This window comes from Strigops habroptila, chromosome 9 (genome assembly GCF_004027225.2).
Source record: "Strigops habroptila isolate Jane chromosome 9, bStrHab1.2.pri, whole genome shotgun sequence".
In the NCBI taxonomy this organism is placed as follows: domain Eukaryota; kingdom Metazoa; phylum Chordata; class Aves; order Psittaciformes; family Psittacidae; genus Strigops; species Strigops habroptila.
The window spans coordinates 10,774,088-10,788,563 of record NC_044285.2 but is presented as its reverse complement, the minus strand read 5'-3'; the positions used below and the strand labels follow the sequence as shown (position 1 = coordinate 10,788,563).

The 14,476-nt window shown below is 38.7% G+C and overlaps 1 protein-coding gene across 1 annotated transcript in view; it reads left to right on the top strand.

The window, feature by feature from the left end:
- TRPM7 (transient receptor potential cation channel subfamily M member 7) overlaps positions 1 to 14,112 on the top strand; it is a 58,802-nt gene extending 44,690 nt beyond the window's left edge. Inside the window, exons 26-40 of the mRNA XM_030498149.1 lie at positions 281 to 996; positions 3,047 to 3,123; positions 3,942 to 4,001; positions 5,380 to 5,461; positions 5,861 to 5,931; positions 7,689 to 7,726; positions 8,419 to 8,444; positions 8,597 to 8,647; positions 8,736 to 8,801; positions 9,434 to 9,717; positions 10,031 to 10,113; positions 10,434 to 10,639; positions 11,560 to 11,611; positions 11,703 to 11,809; positions 12,560 to 14,112. Of these exons, the coding sequence (XP_030354009.1) occupies positions 281 to 996; positions 3,047 to 3,123; positions 3,942 to 4,001; positions 5,380 to 5,461; positions 5,861 to 5,931; positions 7,689 to 7,726; positions 8,419 to 8,444; positions 8,597 to 8,647; positions 8,736 to 8,801; positions 9,434 to 9,717; positions 10,031 to 10,113; positions 10,434 to 10,639; positions 11,560 to 11,611; positions 11,703 to 11,809; positions 12,560 to 12,690 (2,050 nt within the window). The 3' untranslated portion in view covers positions 12,691 to 14,112. The remainder of the gene's footprint in view (positions 1 to 280; positions 997 to 3,046; positions 3,124 to 3,941; positions 4,002 to 5,379; positions 5,462 to 5,860; positions 5,932 to 7,688; positions 7,727 to 8,418; positions 8,445 to 8,596; positions 8,648 to 8,735; positions 8,802 to 9,433; positions 9,718 to 10,030; positions 10,114 to 10,433; positions 10,640 to 11,559; positions 11,612 to 11,702; positions 11,810 to 12,559) is intronic.
- Positions 14,113 to 14,476: the final 364 nt, after the last annotated feature.

Below are 14,476 nucleotides of genomic sequence, written 5' to 3'. Positions count from 1 at the left end.
CAGCACTCAGTAAGCTGAGGCAATCATATTTAGTTTGTCATGATGCTTTAATAAACTGAATAAATTTGAAAAATTGCTGTAGGCCCTCTTGATTTTTTGTTGTTGTTGTTATTTATTTTGTGATTCAAATATGTACAGATGTACATACTGTAGTGTATGCTATCTTGAAATTTCAGCAGTTTTTTCCTCATTAAACGGGCAGAAAGGGTTGCAAAGATGTTTCTTTTGCATATTGAGAAAAATACCTTTCATAGCTCCTTCATAATTTGATTTTTCTTAGGGTGGAACAAATGTGCATTCAGATAAAGGAAGTTGGTGATCGTGTCAACTACATAAAACGGTCATTACAGTCTTTAGATTCACAGATTGGACACCTACAGGATCTCTCTGCTCTGACTGTGGATACTCTGAAAACACTGACTGCACAAAAAGCTTCAGAAGCTAGCAAGGTTCATAATGAAATCACCCGGGAATTGAGCATTTCAAAACATTTGGCACAAAACCTCATTGAGGATGGCTCTCTAAGATCTTCGGTGTGGAAAAAGCACAGCATTGGAAATGTCTTTGGTTCTTTTCCACAAGGAGGCCTTGAAAATAATAATGCTTTACTCTGTAATATTCCTTTACGTGATGAAAAAGACGCCCAACATAAGACAATTGGTCAGGAGTTAGCTCCGGTTCCCCGAAGAGAAGAAAAAAACTTTCAAGAGGCAGGTTCCTCAGGCAGTGCCTTATTTTCAAATGCTGTTTCCCCTCCAGAACTTCGCCAGCGAATACAGGCTTCAGAGACCTCGAAATCCACTAGTAGAAGTAAAAAATTAGGCAATTCATCCAACAGCATGCCACATGTAACATCCCCAACAGCTAAGTTTTTTGTTAGTACTCCATCTCGGCCCAGTTACAAAAGTCAGCTGGATTCTTCAGCAAAGCATGAAGAGACTGTTTTCTCTAAGGCTGCAGAAGGAGATAATAATATAGAATTTGGTGCATTCGTGGGTAAGTATAACAAAGTAGATTCTGAATGTCCTGCAGTCGTTATTAGCTGCTCTTATCCTCTTGCTTCTGGCTCTGCTTGCCTTGCTTTCACCCAACCTTGTGTTGAAAATGGAGGATACGTTAATTGTGGTTTTATTCATGATGAGAGTGACACTAATGATAACTACAGCTGCAGAGTTGACAAATGTGATCACCAGTCCACTGTCAACTTATCGAAGAACAACCCCCAAATGAAGTTCTCTTTGTCAACTGGCGACTTGACATCAGCAGTCAACTGTAGCGGCTCACATGGAAAATTGAATATTAAAGATGAACTTTCCAAAAGTCAGCATGTCCATGCAATGGAACTACAAAACCAAGATTTATGTTCTAACATCCTTATGGGACTACTTCATAAACTGTGGACCAAATCTAAGCCACAAGGTTTGACTTATCAAGAATTGTATGGTATTTTGGGTGTATTCCGGTTGCAGGTGACTTTATTCTACCATTTTGCTCTGCTTCTTTTTGCTTTTAACATCTCTAATTTCTTTGTGTTGCTTGAATTTATTTGTTTTAACTTTAATTATAATTTCTTTATAATTCTGTCATATAGACAATATTTTTCTGAAAAACATTAGCCAGTTGTTGAGTGTAGCTGTTCTGTGCAATTAGCAGCTCTACAACTTGGTACGGGCACTGTAGGCAAACTTTTTGTGACTCATAAAGCTCCTACCTTCTCATTGCATAAATCAAAAATATTGTCTATTTCTTGACGTAATTACAGAAGACTTCTTAGGCTGATGGAATCCTGAACAAGTATCTTTGCGGTATCTGTGTCAAGCTGAGGGATCCTCCTTTACTGTGTTTCTAAACACTGTTGTAACTGGGATCTTCCACTGTTGCCTAAGCTAATGTATCTTTTGGCAGTTGTTTTGGAAGCTTCCAAAGTCCTTTTATTAAATACGGCTTTATGCCTTCCCTCAAGTTTGCTTAACAGCAAAAACATGTATGTTTTTGGTTAGAGTTACTTACATATTTGAACAGCAAAACAGTGGCAGATTCATTGCAAAACACAGGTGTGGGTTTACTAACTGATTTCTGTAAAGTAGATAATGCTTTAAGTACACTTAGTGTATAGCAGAAGATCACAATCTGGAGTTGTCAGGTTGCCTGCAGAGGTTTGTCTTGCCCAGAAAGGTTTGTTGAGGACATAAAAATTAAAATCTTTAGACAAGAGTTTGTTCTACTCTGTGAAACTTGGAGCTCTGAGTAGTTACGTACATGCACTATCATTTTTAGATTTGTGTATGTGTAGGAAGAGTATCTACACATTGTACACTCACGAGCTTATTTGTTTATCATTTCCTCATGGTTTTAAAACAGAAAACTTCAGAAAGCAAAACTAAACAGAAATAATGGACAGTGTTTGTATAACTCTTATCTAATCCTTAAATGTACTTTACCACTAATAACTTTAAATACTAACTATACTTATTTTACTGAAGCCAGCCTTTTAGTGTGCAGTCCTCTGACCTCTCTAGCATTTAGAACATACTCTTCATTCTTACTGTCCACATTTTATAAAGCTTGTGATACAGTGCAGCTTTCCATTGTGAAGCCAAGTAGATTTTCTTTCATTAGAAAGCCACATGCTTGGTAAAATTCTGAAAAGTATTTCCTGCAACTGGGAGGATGAAGGGTATGTTGTAAAAGCTACCTCAAGAAAACTGTCTTTATTTTTCTCTCATTTGTCACACATACATAAAAATACTGTAACTCAGACTGCCCTGTTCCTTCCGTATGAGGAACATACCCTTGAGTAAAACTTTAAAATGTTAGTTTTACTTCTTGGATTGTGATAATCCACACCTTAATGCAGGAAAAGCAATATTTTCATATTAATATTTTTACTTTAGTGTGTTTAGAAAGTCTTCTCTAGTGCAAACAGGGACACAGAACTCTAGATGGTTTGTAACCCTTTGCTGTGGTGTTGAAACTAGTGGCATAGTCAGAACATTGGAGGTTGCCTTTGATTTTGAATACTCTTTTTGAATTCACTGTGTCAAAGGTCACAGAGACAGCATGGAGTTACAGCGCTTTAAAGAGGTGGCAAGCAAAATGAAAGAGAGAAGTGCTGATATTGAGGTAAGCATGGAAGACTTTCTGTCGAACGTGTTAATGGGGATAACTCTCCTTTAACCACAACTTTGCAATATATTTTGAGAAAGTCTAAGAGCAAATAGAATCAAAGAACTTGCAAAATGCATCCTGGAAGGAATGTGTATCTAGTGAAAACTCATGCAACCTTAACTACACATCAAGTACTGATTGTTTCATAATGTGATACTAATGAAATATTAAACAAGAACTGAGGTTGTGAAAGCTGAGATGACTACAACTGTGAATTAAGATAAAATTATCCTGTAATTAGTGTCTAATGAAACATTTGTCATAAATTTCAAGATCAGCATTTAGGAGGATTTCAGTTATTTACATTATATTTTATAGAGCAAGATGATAATGTATGTGACTTTTAAAAGTGGCAAAAGTTGTTCATTATGCTTCCAAGAAGAAAAGGCCTTTCTAATAAGCATGTCATAAACTTAAAAGTATGTATAACTTCCATTTTCTGAATGAATAAAAATAACTAAACAGGGAGCAATTAATCATAACAAACCTACCCTCCAAGTGCTATGGTATGTGTAAAAAAAAAAAAAAAAAAAGCAATTTTTCTCACTGTAGCTGTTAAGTTAGTAAATAAAAGTTACCATTTGCAGTTACCCCTCATTTGGGGGAGAATCTGACTTGAGAATTGCATGATAACCATTTGCAATGTCAATGTTGTGCTGATCTGGATCTTCTGATAAGTAGAATGTGTGACCTTAAAGCTTTTAGTGTGTGTGTATTTTTGGCATAGGTTTTTTGGTAATAATGTTTACAATTTGCTTGGGTTTTTTTAATAGGAGCAACAGGAAGACTTCAAAAAAGCTATACTGGAGGGTATAGAGACAACCAGACTTCAAGTAAGTAAAGAAGGTTTCCATTTATTGAGACATTATTTTCACCAGACACTGAATGTGTTCTTTACAGTGAAAACAGGGAAAAAAGTTGTACAGTTAGACTTTTGTACAAATACAGCTGGATGTCTCCTTGACGTAGGTCTAAATCATTCTGGTGTTTGATACTATTGGGATGAAAAATCCAGTAGCATTTCCAGGCAGTATTGCTGTTCTTAGATGTTTAGTAACAGAGTTATCCCATCTTTACTGGCGGGACTGGTTTGATTCTAACCTTTCCTGTGGGCACTACAGTCATTGGTTGTAAGATGCTGAAGATGTATGCTGAACGCTGAAATGCATATAGACCTAAAAATGGGTCTTCAGAAGATACTTCCAACAGGTGCATTCTCTGTGTGGCATTCCAGTAGAGTATTCAGGGATGTAAAGAAATAATCTTTCTCTTACAGATATATACACACACACATATAGATATGCACATACATATATAGATATATATACACACACACAGTAATACACACACTTTTGACACACATTTGTATACACACAGGCATGTGTGGATGTGTTTAGGTGTGTGTGTGTGCATAAGGGTGAAAAAGGGTGGTAACGATTTCCTAACTGTTATAAATCTTGGAGTCAAAAGCAGGGCATAGTTCATAGAGCATTTCAAGTTCTAGCTTTTTATTCTTCAAAATCTTGATTTTTTTTTTTACATTTTATTCAGGTAACTGTTGGAATGAATAGGCTGGTTGTGAGGAATGTTCCAGCCCTATGTTACTCGATGTGTCGTTCTGTTTGTGATGAAACTGCCTGTCTTCTTTTTGGCAAAAGAAACATTTTGTTGGCAAAAGCTGACCACTTCAGTGATACTCGTAAAATATGAGATTATTATTAAAGAATGCATCCATGAGGAAATTCCATTCATAAACTGTAAATTTTTATGTGGCAAGACTTCTCTAGATTTTTGTTTCTATTTTCAGTGGGTTCAAACTGAACTTTAGTTTCTTTTGCCCAGAGCCACATTCTTAAAGAGGAACCGATAGCTAACAAAGGCATGTGACAGAATAGCCAAAGTTGGTGCTGGTAGAGATCCAGTGTAATGTACATTTCTGTAGTTGTATTCAATTGTAATGTTCTCTTATTTAAAAGAACTCTTTCAGTATGGATCAGCAGTCCTCATGTGCACCTGAAAATGTCAGAGTTGATGGTTACTGTGAAGAGCATTTTAACTGAATTATGCACTCAACTTGTACATTTTTGTGCAAGGTATTTGAGGTACATCCAGAAGTTTTAAAAAAATGATAAAAAGAATCCCCGATAGTCCTAGAAAAGAAAATTGGGCAGATTTTAATGATAACTACTGATATGTGTTTGGTCTTTTTAGGGCCTTCAAACTGACGGTGGTCTAAGACAATCTAGTTCTTGTGGTGGGTTTACTGACCCTCTGGCAGCCCATGCAGAACAAAGTAAGTGTGTCATCTCTTCAGGTGACCTAATTTTATCTTTAAATTGTGTTGATAATGTGTATTCTAAGAAGATGCAAAGGAAAGACAAGAAGTTAAAGTGTCTTAAGATATTTTCATGGTTGGTGCTACTTTAATCTGCTCCTGTGTTTCATTGTGGTTCTTCTAGTCATGCCAGCTTAACTCTGTTACCTTGTATTTGGCACAGATAGCTAGAGTCATAAAAAGCTAAGTGATGTAATCAGGACTGTGCTGGAAACTTGTAAAGATCAAATAGTTGTGGGTCAGGCTTTTTTTAATGAGCCACATTAAGCTGTCTAGTTGCTTACTCTGTTAGGAACTAGGTAACTAACAATGACACATGCCATTCTTTGTCCGGTTACAAATCTCTTTCATTCATAGTATACAGCAAGAGTAGAAGAGCATCGACTGAAGACGCTCAGCAAGTAGACTCCAAAGCAGCCTTACTGACGGTTTGTATCCTCCTTTTTTATAGTTGTTAAGCAGAACGAGAAACTGAACAAATAAAGGAGAAGAAACAGATTTTGTGAAAAATAATATTCATTTGTGGACTCATTTGTTCAAAGAGGCAACATAAGGGGGCCTCTTTCGACTGAGCGAGGAAGTGCATGTTCTCTACAACATTTTGTGCATATTCTCACTATGAAAACCTATGCTTCTTCCTGTTTATGGAAAAAAACCCACAACTTCTTGTTTAAGAAAAGAATTATCTATATAATCCATAGAACAGTAGTGAAGGTGATCAGTAGTCAGTATGGGTTCGCCAAAGGGAAATCATGCTTAACCAATGTGATTGCCTTCTGCAGTGGGACAACTGGCTGGATGGATGAGGGGAGAGCAGTGGATGTTGTCTACCTGAACTTCAGCAGGACTTTCGACACTGTCTCCTCTGACATACTCATAGGGCAAGCTCAGGAAGTGTGGGCTGGATAGGTGCATGGTGAGGTGGATTGAGAACTGGCTAAATGGTGGAGCTCAGAGGGTTGTCAGTGGCACAGGGTTTGGTTGGAGGCCTGTAAATAGCAGTGTCCCCCAGGGGTCAATACAGCTTCCAGCATTGTTAAACTTACTCATCAATGAGTTGGATGGAGGGATAGAGTGCCTCTTCAGCAAGTTTACTGATGATACAACACTGGGAGGAGTGGCTGATACACCAGAAGGCTGTTCTGTCATTCAGTGAGACCTGGACAGGGCCTCACTGCCCTGGAGAGATGGGCAGAGATGAACCTCGTGAAATTCAACAAGGGCAAGTGCAGGGTCCTGCGCCTGGGGAGGGATAACCCCATCCACCAGTACACGCTGGAAAGCAGCTCTGTGGAGAGGGACCTGGGGGTCCTGGTGGACGAGTTAACCATGAGCCAGCAGTGTGGCCTTCTGGCCAAGAAGGCCAGTGGTATCCTTGGGTGCATTAGTAAGAGCATTGCCAGCAGGTCAAGGGAGGTAATCCTTCCCTTCCACTTGGCCCTTGTGAGGCCTCACTGGAGTACCGTGTTCAGTTCTGGGCTCCCCAGAACAAAAAAACTCAAGGAACTATGGGAAAGGGTCCAGCAGAGGGCTGGTAGAATGATTAATGGTCTGGAGCATCTCTCCTATGAGGAAAGGCTGAGGGAGCTGGGCCTGAGCCTAGAGAAAAAGAGGCTCAGGAGGAATCTGTTCAGTATATAAGTATGTGAAGGGAGGGTGTCAAGAGGAGGGAGCCAGATTTTTCTCAGTGGTGCCAGGTGATAGGTGAGAGGCAATGGGTGTTAACTAAAACATGAAATTCCACCTGAACACAAGGAAGAACCTCTTTACTGTGAGGGTGACTGATCATTGGAATAGGTTGCCCTGAGAGGTTGTGGAGTCTCCTTCCCTGGAGATACTTAAGAGTCACCTGGAAGCAATCCTGAGCAATGTGCACGAGGTGACCCTGCTTGTGCTTGAGCAAGGAGGTTGGACTAGGTGACCTCCAGTGGTCCCTTCCAACCTCAGCCATTCTGTGATTCTGTGAATATATAGCCTTATCCTTTTAATTGTAGTCACCATTCCTCAGTTGTATCAGAGCCTTTCCATTCAGCTGCAGTTCAGTACAGCCTGGTGAAGTATTTCCAATAAATAGGCTGTACTGCAAGGTCTTAAAACACATTACTACCCCAGCCCCAATTAAATATACACTGCTTTCCTTACAAAACTGAAACCTTCTTTGTTTTTCCTTTCTTTTGTTCTAAAGGACTGGTTACAAGGTAGACCTTCAAATAGCGGTCAAATGTAAGTAAGCTTTCTACTAACGGAACAATTTTATTACTCTGCATTTCCATTTGGGGTTTTTTTTGGGTTGTCTTTGACTGTAGTGGTGTTCAGTTGCATTTAATGAAAAAACAAGGTTTAAGGGCTTTTTTTTTCCTAATAAATAACTGAATGTGTTCACTGGAATGCTTTGACAGGTTCTATTTAGATGAATGGGGTCACATGTCAGAGGGCAAAACATGCCCTTAAATGAAAATGACTGTGTTGACACTTATTAAGGAGCTAGCTTCCTGGTAGAGGTCTTTACCCAACCTTTCAAACAGTAAACCTCTGGAATTGTGCAGACGTTGTTCTTGTTACCAATTATCCCGAGTTAACTGTTAAAGCCATTACCTGATTAACCTGATAACAGAAGGGTAAGCTCTTGTGAACAAGTTAATTAAAAGCACCTCTGTGGGAAAGAGCGCTTGTGATGCAAACTTTACCTAATGTTGTGCGTGACTTGGTGGTATTTAAAGTGTAGCTCTGAAAACATGAGATTACTTAACAGCCGTCCATTACTGCTTTGTAATTAAGAAACCTGTACTGCCCTTGAAAAATAGGATAAGAGCAGTGCTATGAGGTTAACAAGGTGACCTAGGATGATGTGTCAGAATTGGTGAATACAACAGTTTTTAAGTAGTAATGACTGTTGGTTTTGTGGCATTTCACAGGCCTTCTGAAGAAGATGCATTGAATGGTAAGTTTGTTTCTGCTGTAAGCAATCTGGGAGGTTTTCATACAAGCAACTGTTTGGGTCTCCATGAGACTGTATTTAACTACTGATCATTTGGAACTAGTATAATAGTGTGGGGGGTTTATTATTATTATTTTTTAAAAAATCTCTTTCAGGCATTGCTTCTCCTTTCAAACCTATCATGGATATCAATTACTATTACTCAGGTCAGTGCCTCTTATGAACTAATGTTCATGTTTTTATTGATGCTTATTAGATCTTTAAACTTTAACAAATACTGTAATTTTCCTCTAGCTGTAGAAAGAAATAACTTGATGAGATTATCACAGAGCATTCCATTTACTCCTGTGCCTCCGAGAGGTAAGAATTGTACTTCTTGTCGCTGGTTCACTGTGGTCTTTCGGGTGAAGAAACCAAAAGTAAACTCTATACAGATACATTCTAATGCAGAATGATCAAGCCAGGTTTCACATTTGCATACAGCAAGTGTGAAACTGAAGTCTTACTGAACTAAAGGAAGTCTAGTGTTGGTTTTGCAACCCTCAAAAATGTAAATGAGTATGACACCTTTTCTAGGGCAGCTCCCTTCATGAGGAAATCTCTATTTAATTGTAGTTGTCCTCAGACATGGTGATACAGTGAGGATGATATTGTACTAACAGTTTTTGTAATAAACTATTCTGGAAGGATTCCTTGAAGTTGTCTTGATTTGTATAAACTGAAAGCAAACATTCATTCAGTGTTCTTAAAGCTGTTTGAGCAGTGTCATTAATAGTTCTAATTAGGAGGACAACACTGCTGTACTACCTTGCTGCTGCATGAAAGAAGTTGGAGAGCGGTCTTCCCGCTGTCTAGTTTAAATTCTTTGTTAATTCAGGATGTTAGTAACAACATAATATTGCAGCATGTTCAAGTGTAAGAAACTGTAGGTTTTCAGTGCTTTTAAACTTGGAAAATTAAGTGCTGTACTTGCTTTTTGTGTTGTAACTCAGGTGAACCAGTCACTGTGTATCGCCTTGAAGAAAGCTCTCCCAGCATCTTGAACAACAGCATGTCTTCCTGGTCACAACTAGGGCTCTGTGCTAAAATTGAATTCTTAAGTAAGGAGGAGATGGGAGGAGGTTTACGGCGAGCTCTTAAAGTAGTATGCACATGGTCAGAGTATGATATCCTGAAATCTGGACATCTTTATATCATCAAGTCTTTTCTTCCTGAAGTTGTGAATACTTGGTCAAGCATTTATAAGGAGGACACTGTGTTACACTTGTGCTTGAGAGTAAGTTTTATCCTTGTCAGGTACTAAACATAGGCACTATATGTTGAACAGGAATTCCACCTCTCTCGCCCCCTCCCTTCAAACTAGTATATACTTATTTAAAAAAGGGGGGAGGGAGGTTACTGTGGGGTTCTGTGTGAGCTAAAGGGTTAAAAACTTAAAACGTAGACATAATTTAAAAAAGAATTAAAAAACCGTGTAATTTGTGACACTGTCTTGGGAAAATAGACGTTGACTGTTCCTGCTGCATTTTGCCTCCCTAATGTTCCCTGTCATACAGTGCAGCTCATGACATACGGGCTTTGCATTGCAGGAAATCCAACAGCAGAGGGCAGCACAGAAGCTCACCTTTGCTTTCAATCAGATGAAGCCCAAATCCATTCCATACTCTCCACGGTGAGTGTATTTAAACTTCTCTCGTGTGGCATGCTTTTGGCACAGAAGCTGCCTGCAGGGTTGTTGACAGACAGATCAAATGTATTCAGGTATTGATATGTCTCAGAACATTAGCATGAATGTATCAAGCAGAGTTATCCTTGGCAGTATTTTGTATTGTTACTTTTTTGCACCAATTCTAGCCTAATGCAAGAATATAAATTACTTTGAATAATTTGAAACTATTACACAATTATTAGTAAATCAAATAAAAATCTAGTAGGAATGATATGGTTGCCATTTATTTTGGAAATCTGTTAATTAGATATACTTTTCACTAGGTTCCTGGAAGTTTTCCTCTTATATTGCCACTCTGCTGGCCAGTGGTTTGCAGTTGAAGAGTGCATGACTGGAGAGTTCAGAAAATATAACAACAATAATGGTGATGAAATAATTCCAACTAACATGCTGGAGGAGGTTATGCTAGCCTTCAGCCACTGGACATATGAGTATACAAGAGGAGAATTGTTGGTACTAGATCTGCAAGGTAATGTCCTTATTTTGAAATCAGGATTGGGGCCAAGGTATGTGGTATGTGGGAATTTCTTTTGTGATAGTGTTTTATTAGGAATTTGTATGCCTGTAATAAATAACAAACATTATTTAGTACATTTTAGTCTAGTTAATCCGAATCTATGGTTATTGATGTTGGAAAAGACATCTAAGAGCATTAAGTTCAATTGTTCACCCAGCACTGCCAAGTCCATCCCTAAACAATGTATGTCCCTAAGCACCACATCTACACATCATAACCAGTCTAAACCTCCTGTGGCCATTTCCTCTTTTCCTTCCACTTGTTACTTGGGAGACTGACACCCACCTCGCTGCAGCCTCTTTTCAGGTAGTTGTAGAGAGCAACAAGGTCTCCCCTGAGCCTCCTTTTCTCCAGGCTGAACAAGCCCAGTTCCCTCAGCTGCAACTCATAAGACTTGTGCTCTAAGCCCTTCACCAGCTTCGTTGCTCTGATATGCATAAATCTCACAGCAACACAGGGAATATAAATATATGCATATTTTCCTAATAATATGCACCATAAAAAATTCTGAGGTTTGGCACATTTGCGTAGTGCCAATATGGTAACTGTATTTATCCCAAGTTGTGTGTCAGATATTCTGGCTGTGAGAACTAGATAGGAAACTTCTTTCTTGCAGGTGAAAACTGAAGTTAGGAATTGCAGGCAGATGTGAAAATAGGTGGAAAAAATCTGAAAAGTACAAAGTGCTTGTTTAGGAGCAATTTTTGTAAGGGTAGAGTATCACAGATCATTTGGGTTGGGTTTGGGGTGTTGGTTTTCTGCTTTTTATTCTTGGGGAAGCTGAGAAGTCACAGCTAAGGCTGAGGCTTTTCAATATTTATGCATTTATGTAATGTATCAGATTTAACTTTTTCTTCATGTGCTCTCTGAAGGTGTTGGTGAAAATTTGACAGATCCCTCTGTGATAAAAGCTGGAGAAAAAAGGTAAGGTTAAAGAGGGATGTAAAGAAAAGTAGTATAAAGCTTTCACCAGAGAACACATGCAACTCATGCTGATGTGCACTTCATTTCCAAGGTCATATGATATGGTGTTTGGTCCGGCCAATTTGGGAGAGGATGCAATAAAAAACTTCAGAGCGAAGCATCACTGTAATTCCTGCTGCAGGAAACTTAAACTTCCTGGTAAGAGTTGCTTTATTTCTTCTTCTGAGACACTCATCAGATGTTGTATGATGTAAATGTAACGAGATAGTTACGTGGTGCTGTGCAAGTGGAGTAAGTAATAAATGACAGGTTTGTAATTTTATTCCTAAAGCGATGTGCCATTTGAAGATGAAATCCCAGATGAAGCAGTTGAGGTGAGCTGTGGTGTTTGGGGTTTGTTGCTTGTTTTTCGGTTGGGTTTTAAAATCACGTCTAGGTCTGCAGCAATTTGTTCTGTTAAAGACTTTCCATTTCACATACTTTTGCTGCAGGGACAACACTACACTCATCTCAAACCTTGAAATTGCTTCTCTGATTCAGGCTTTTAGATCCAGCAGAACAGCATAAGGAACTTGCATGATTCCTGCCTCTTTCACACTTTTCTTCCAGGTTCTTTCTCACATGAAGACATGTAATTTATTGTAAATTTGAGTTGTAAATCCTGGTAACATCAAAACAGATCATGGAAGGATCTGATTTCCATGAGAAGTTGACTCAATACTTGCTGTAATATCTATAAATAAAATAATTCTGAGGTTTCCATCACTTCTTAAAGCAGAGCTTTAGGCTTCTGATGACATGTATGATGAAAACATCCTTTCTTGAGACAGTGGAATTACACTTTACAAGTACATGTGCATACCCAGCTCTTTGAAAGGCACTTATGCCCCACTGATTCTACTAGCTCAAGAAACGGTAATTCAATATGGCTTTGTTTCGTTTGTACAGATCTGAAGAGGAATGATTACACACCTGACAAGATCATATTTCCTCAGGATGAATCCCCTGAATTGACAATTCAGCCTGGAAGCTGCACCAAAGAATCTGATTCAGCTAATTCTATTCGTTTGATGCTCTAATGATGTGACCAAATCAGCGGCTTCATCCAAACTTCCTGGAATGTCACAAAGTTGTCACTTATCTTTCCTTCACTGTAATTAAAAGAAAGATGTGTCAAAACGATGATTGCTGACTTATAAGTGGAATTTTGGCTGGTCCATAATCTAAGGACCTAACAACTTGTGATAATCGTCTGCAGAGAACAGCGTGGCGGCTGAGCATTTGAAAGGTGGAATAATGACAAGTATCTTGGACTTGGTTTTAAAGGGGCTTTTTAGCAGAAGGTTTACTTTTTATTTTGTTCTGGTTCCATGGAGGATTTTCTCTCTGTAGGCCTGTGGTGCGAAGGAGGCCTTCCACCAAAAGGGTTTTGGTAGTTGGTGTTTTAAGGTAAAGCTTTTGTCTGCTTGGCAGCTGTCTTACTGTCAGTCAGCAAAAGACAGGAGAAAGCACCTACCTCTGTAATGCCAGGGTATTCTTTGAGTAGGTTGGGAAGTATTCCACTAATGTTTGCTCACCAGATGTCTTTCCATCTGGCCTTTTGAAGAGGACGGAGCCAGATGAGGTGTATATGTGATGCCAGTAGGCTGAGGTTGAAGGTAGGAACTTGATCTGTTCCAATAGTGAGAGAGGAAGCCTCCCAAACCTCCTCAGTCAGGATTCAGCTTCGTGGCTGTAACGCTGTTTGGTTTGGGTTTTGTTTTTGGTTTTTTTGTTTTATGTGTGTGTGTGGAATAGAGCCCTAATTGTGCATAATGAAATTTCTTGTTTTACACATTTCAATTTTGCCAGGTCACTGTCAAATAGTAACAAAGCCATGATAGACTGGTAGGATCATATTGAATAGAAGAAATAGTATGTGTTGGTCCAAGTAAGTTGCCTTGTGAGAACACAAGTTGGAAGTGCTTTTCCTCGTATGTAGTGACTGCTTCCGAAGTTACGCCTTCCAAAGAGCTCGTAAAACCAGTATATCAAACCCGAATGTACACAGAACTTGTAAATGTATTTAAAATTGTGTAGAATACATCTTTAATGTTATGTTATTTGTGGTACTTATTTAAGAGAGGCTAGGGTTGGATTAGCATCGTGTAAAGTACGGGAGATTGCAATGCACCTTCATGCCAATAAAATGTAATTTAACTGTCCCAAATATCGTTGAGCATTCAGCAAGGAAGAACTGTTGTCCAACTGAAGTTTCATGCTGCGATTTTATTTTTCTTTTGTTACATAGGTACTAATTTGTAATTTTTAATTAAAAGGGCCGTATATAGCTCTATAAATTTTTTATTCAGTAGTGTATCTTATAGATACAGACCTAAGGCACGAACACAATAGCTGTTTAAATGGTGTTTTATGTTTGATGGGAAAAGGTAAAATGTTATAAGGATATAATACTGTATACATTTTGTATATCATTAAATCTTTAAAGAGTCTAAAATAAATTTATTCTTGTTTACAGACTTCTGCTGTCCATGAGAGTCTGAAAGGTGGTTTGGGTCAGTTTATGTAACTGTGTGTGGAAAAGTAGAATTTGCCATGCTGGGTCAGAGCAGTTGTGCACCTTTGAGGTATCTCAACTTTGACTAACACCAGAAACTGGGAGGAAGGGGAGGAGTGAAAACTCTCATAGAAGACAAAAGTGGTGGGGTTAATGAGGAAGTGAGATAAAAAGATCTTAAAGATCTTGATGTTTATTTTGAATGAGGAGCTGCTGCTTGGGTGCCTGACTGCATGCCCTCGTGTTGCTGTGAGGTAATAGGTATTCAAGAGGTACTTACACTTTTGTGATGCTACATTCTTGGCGAA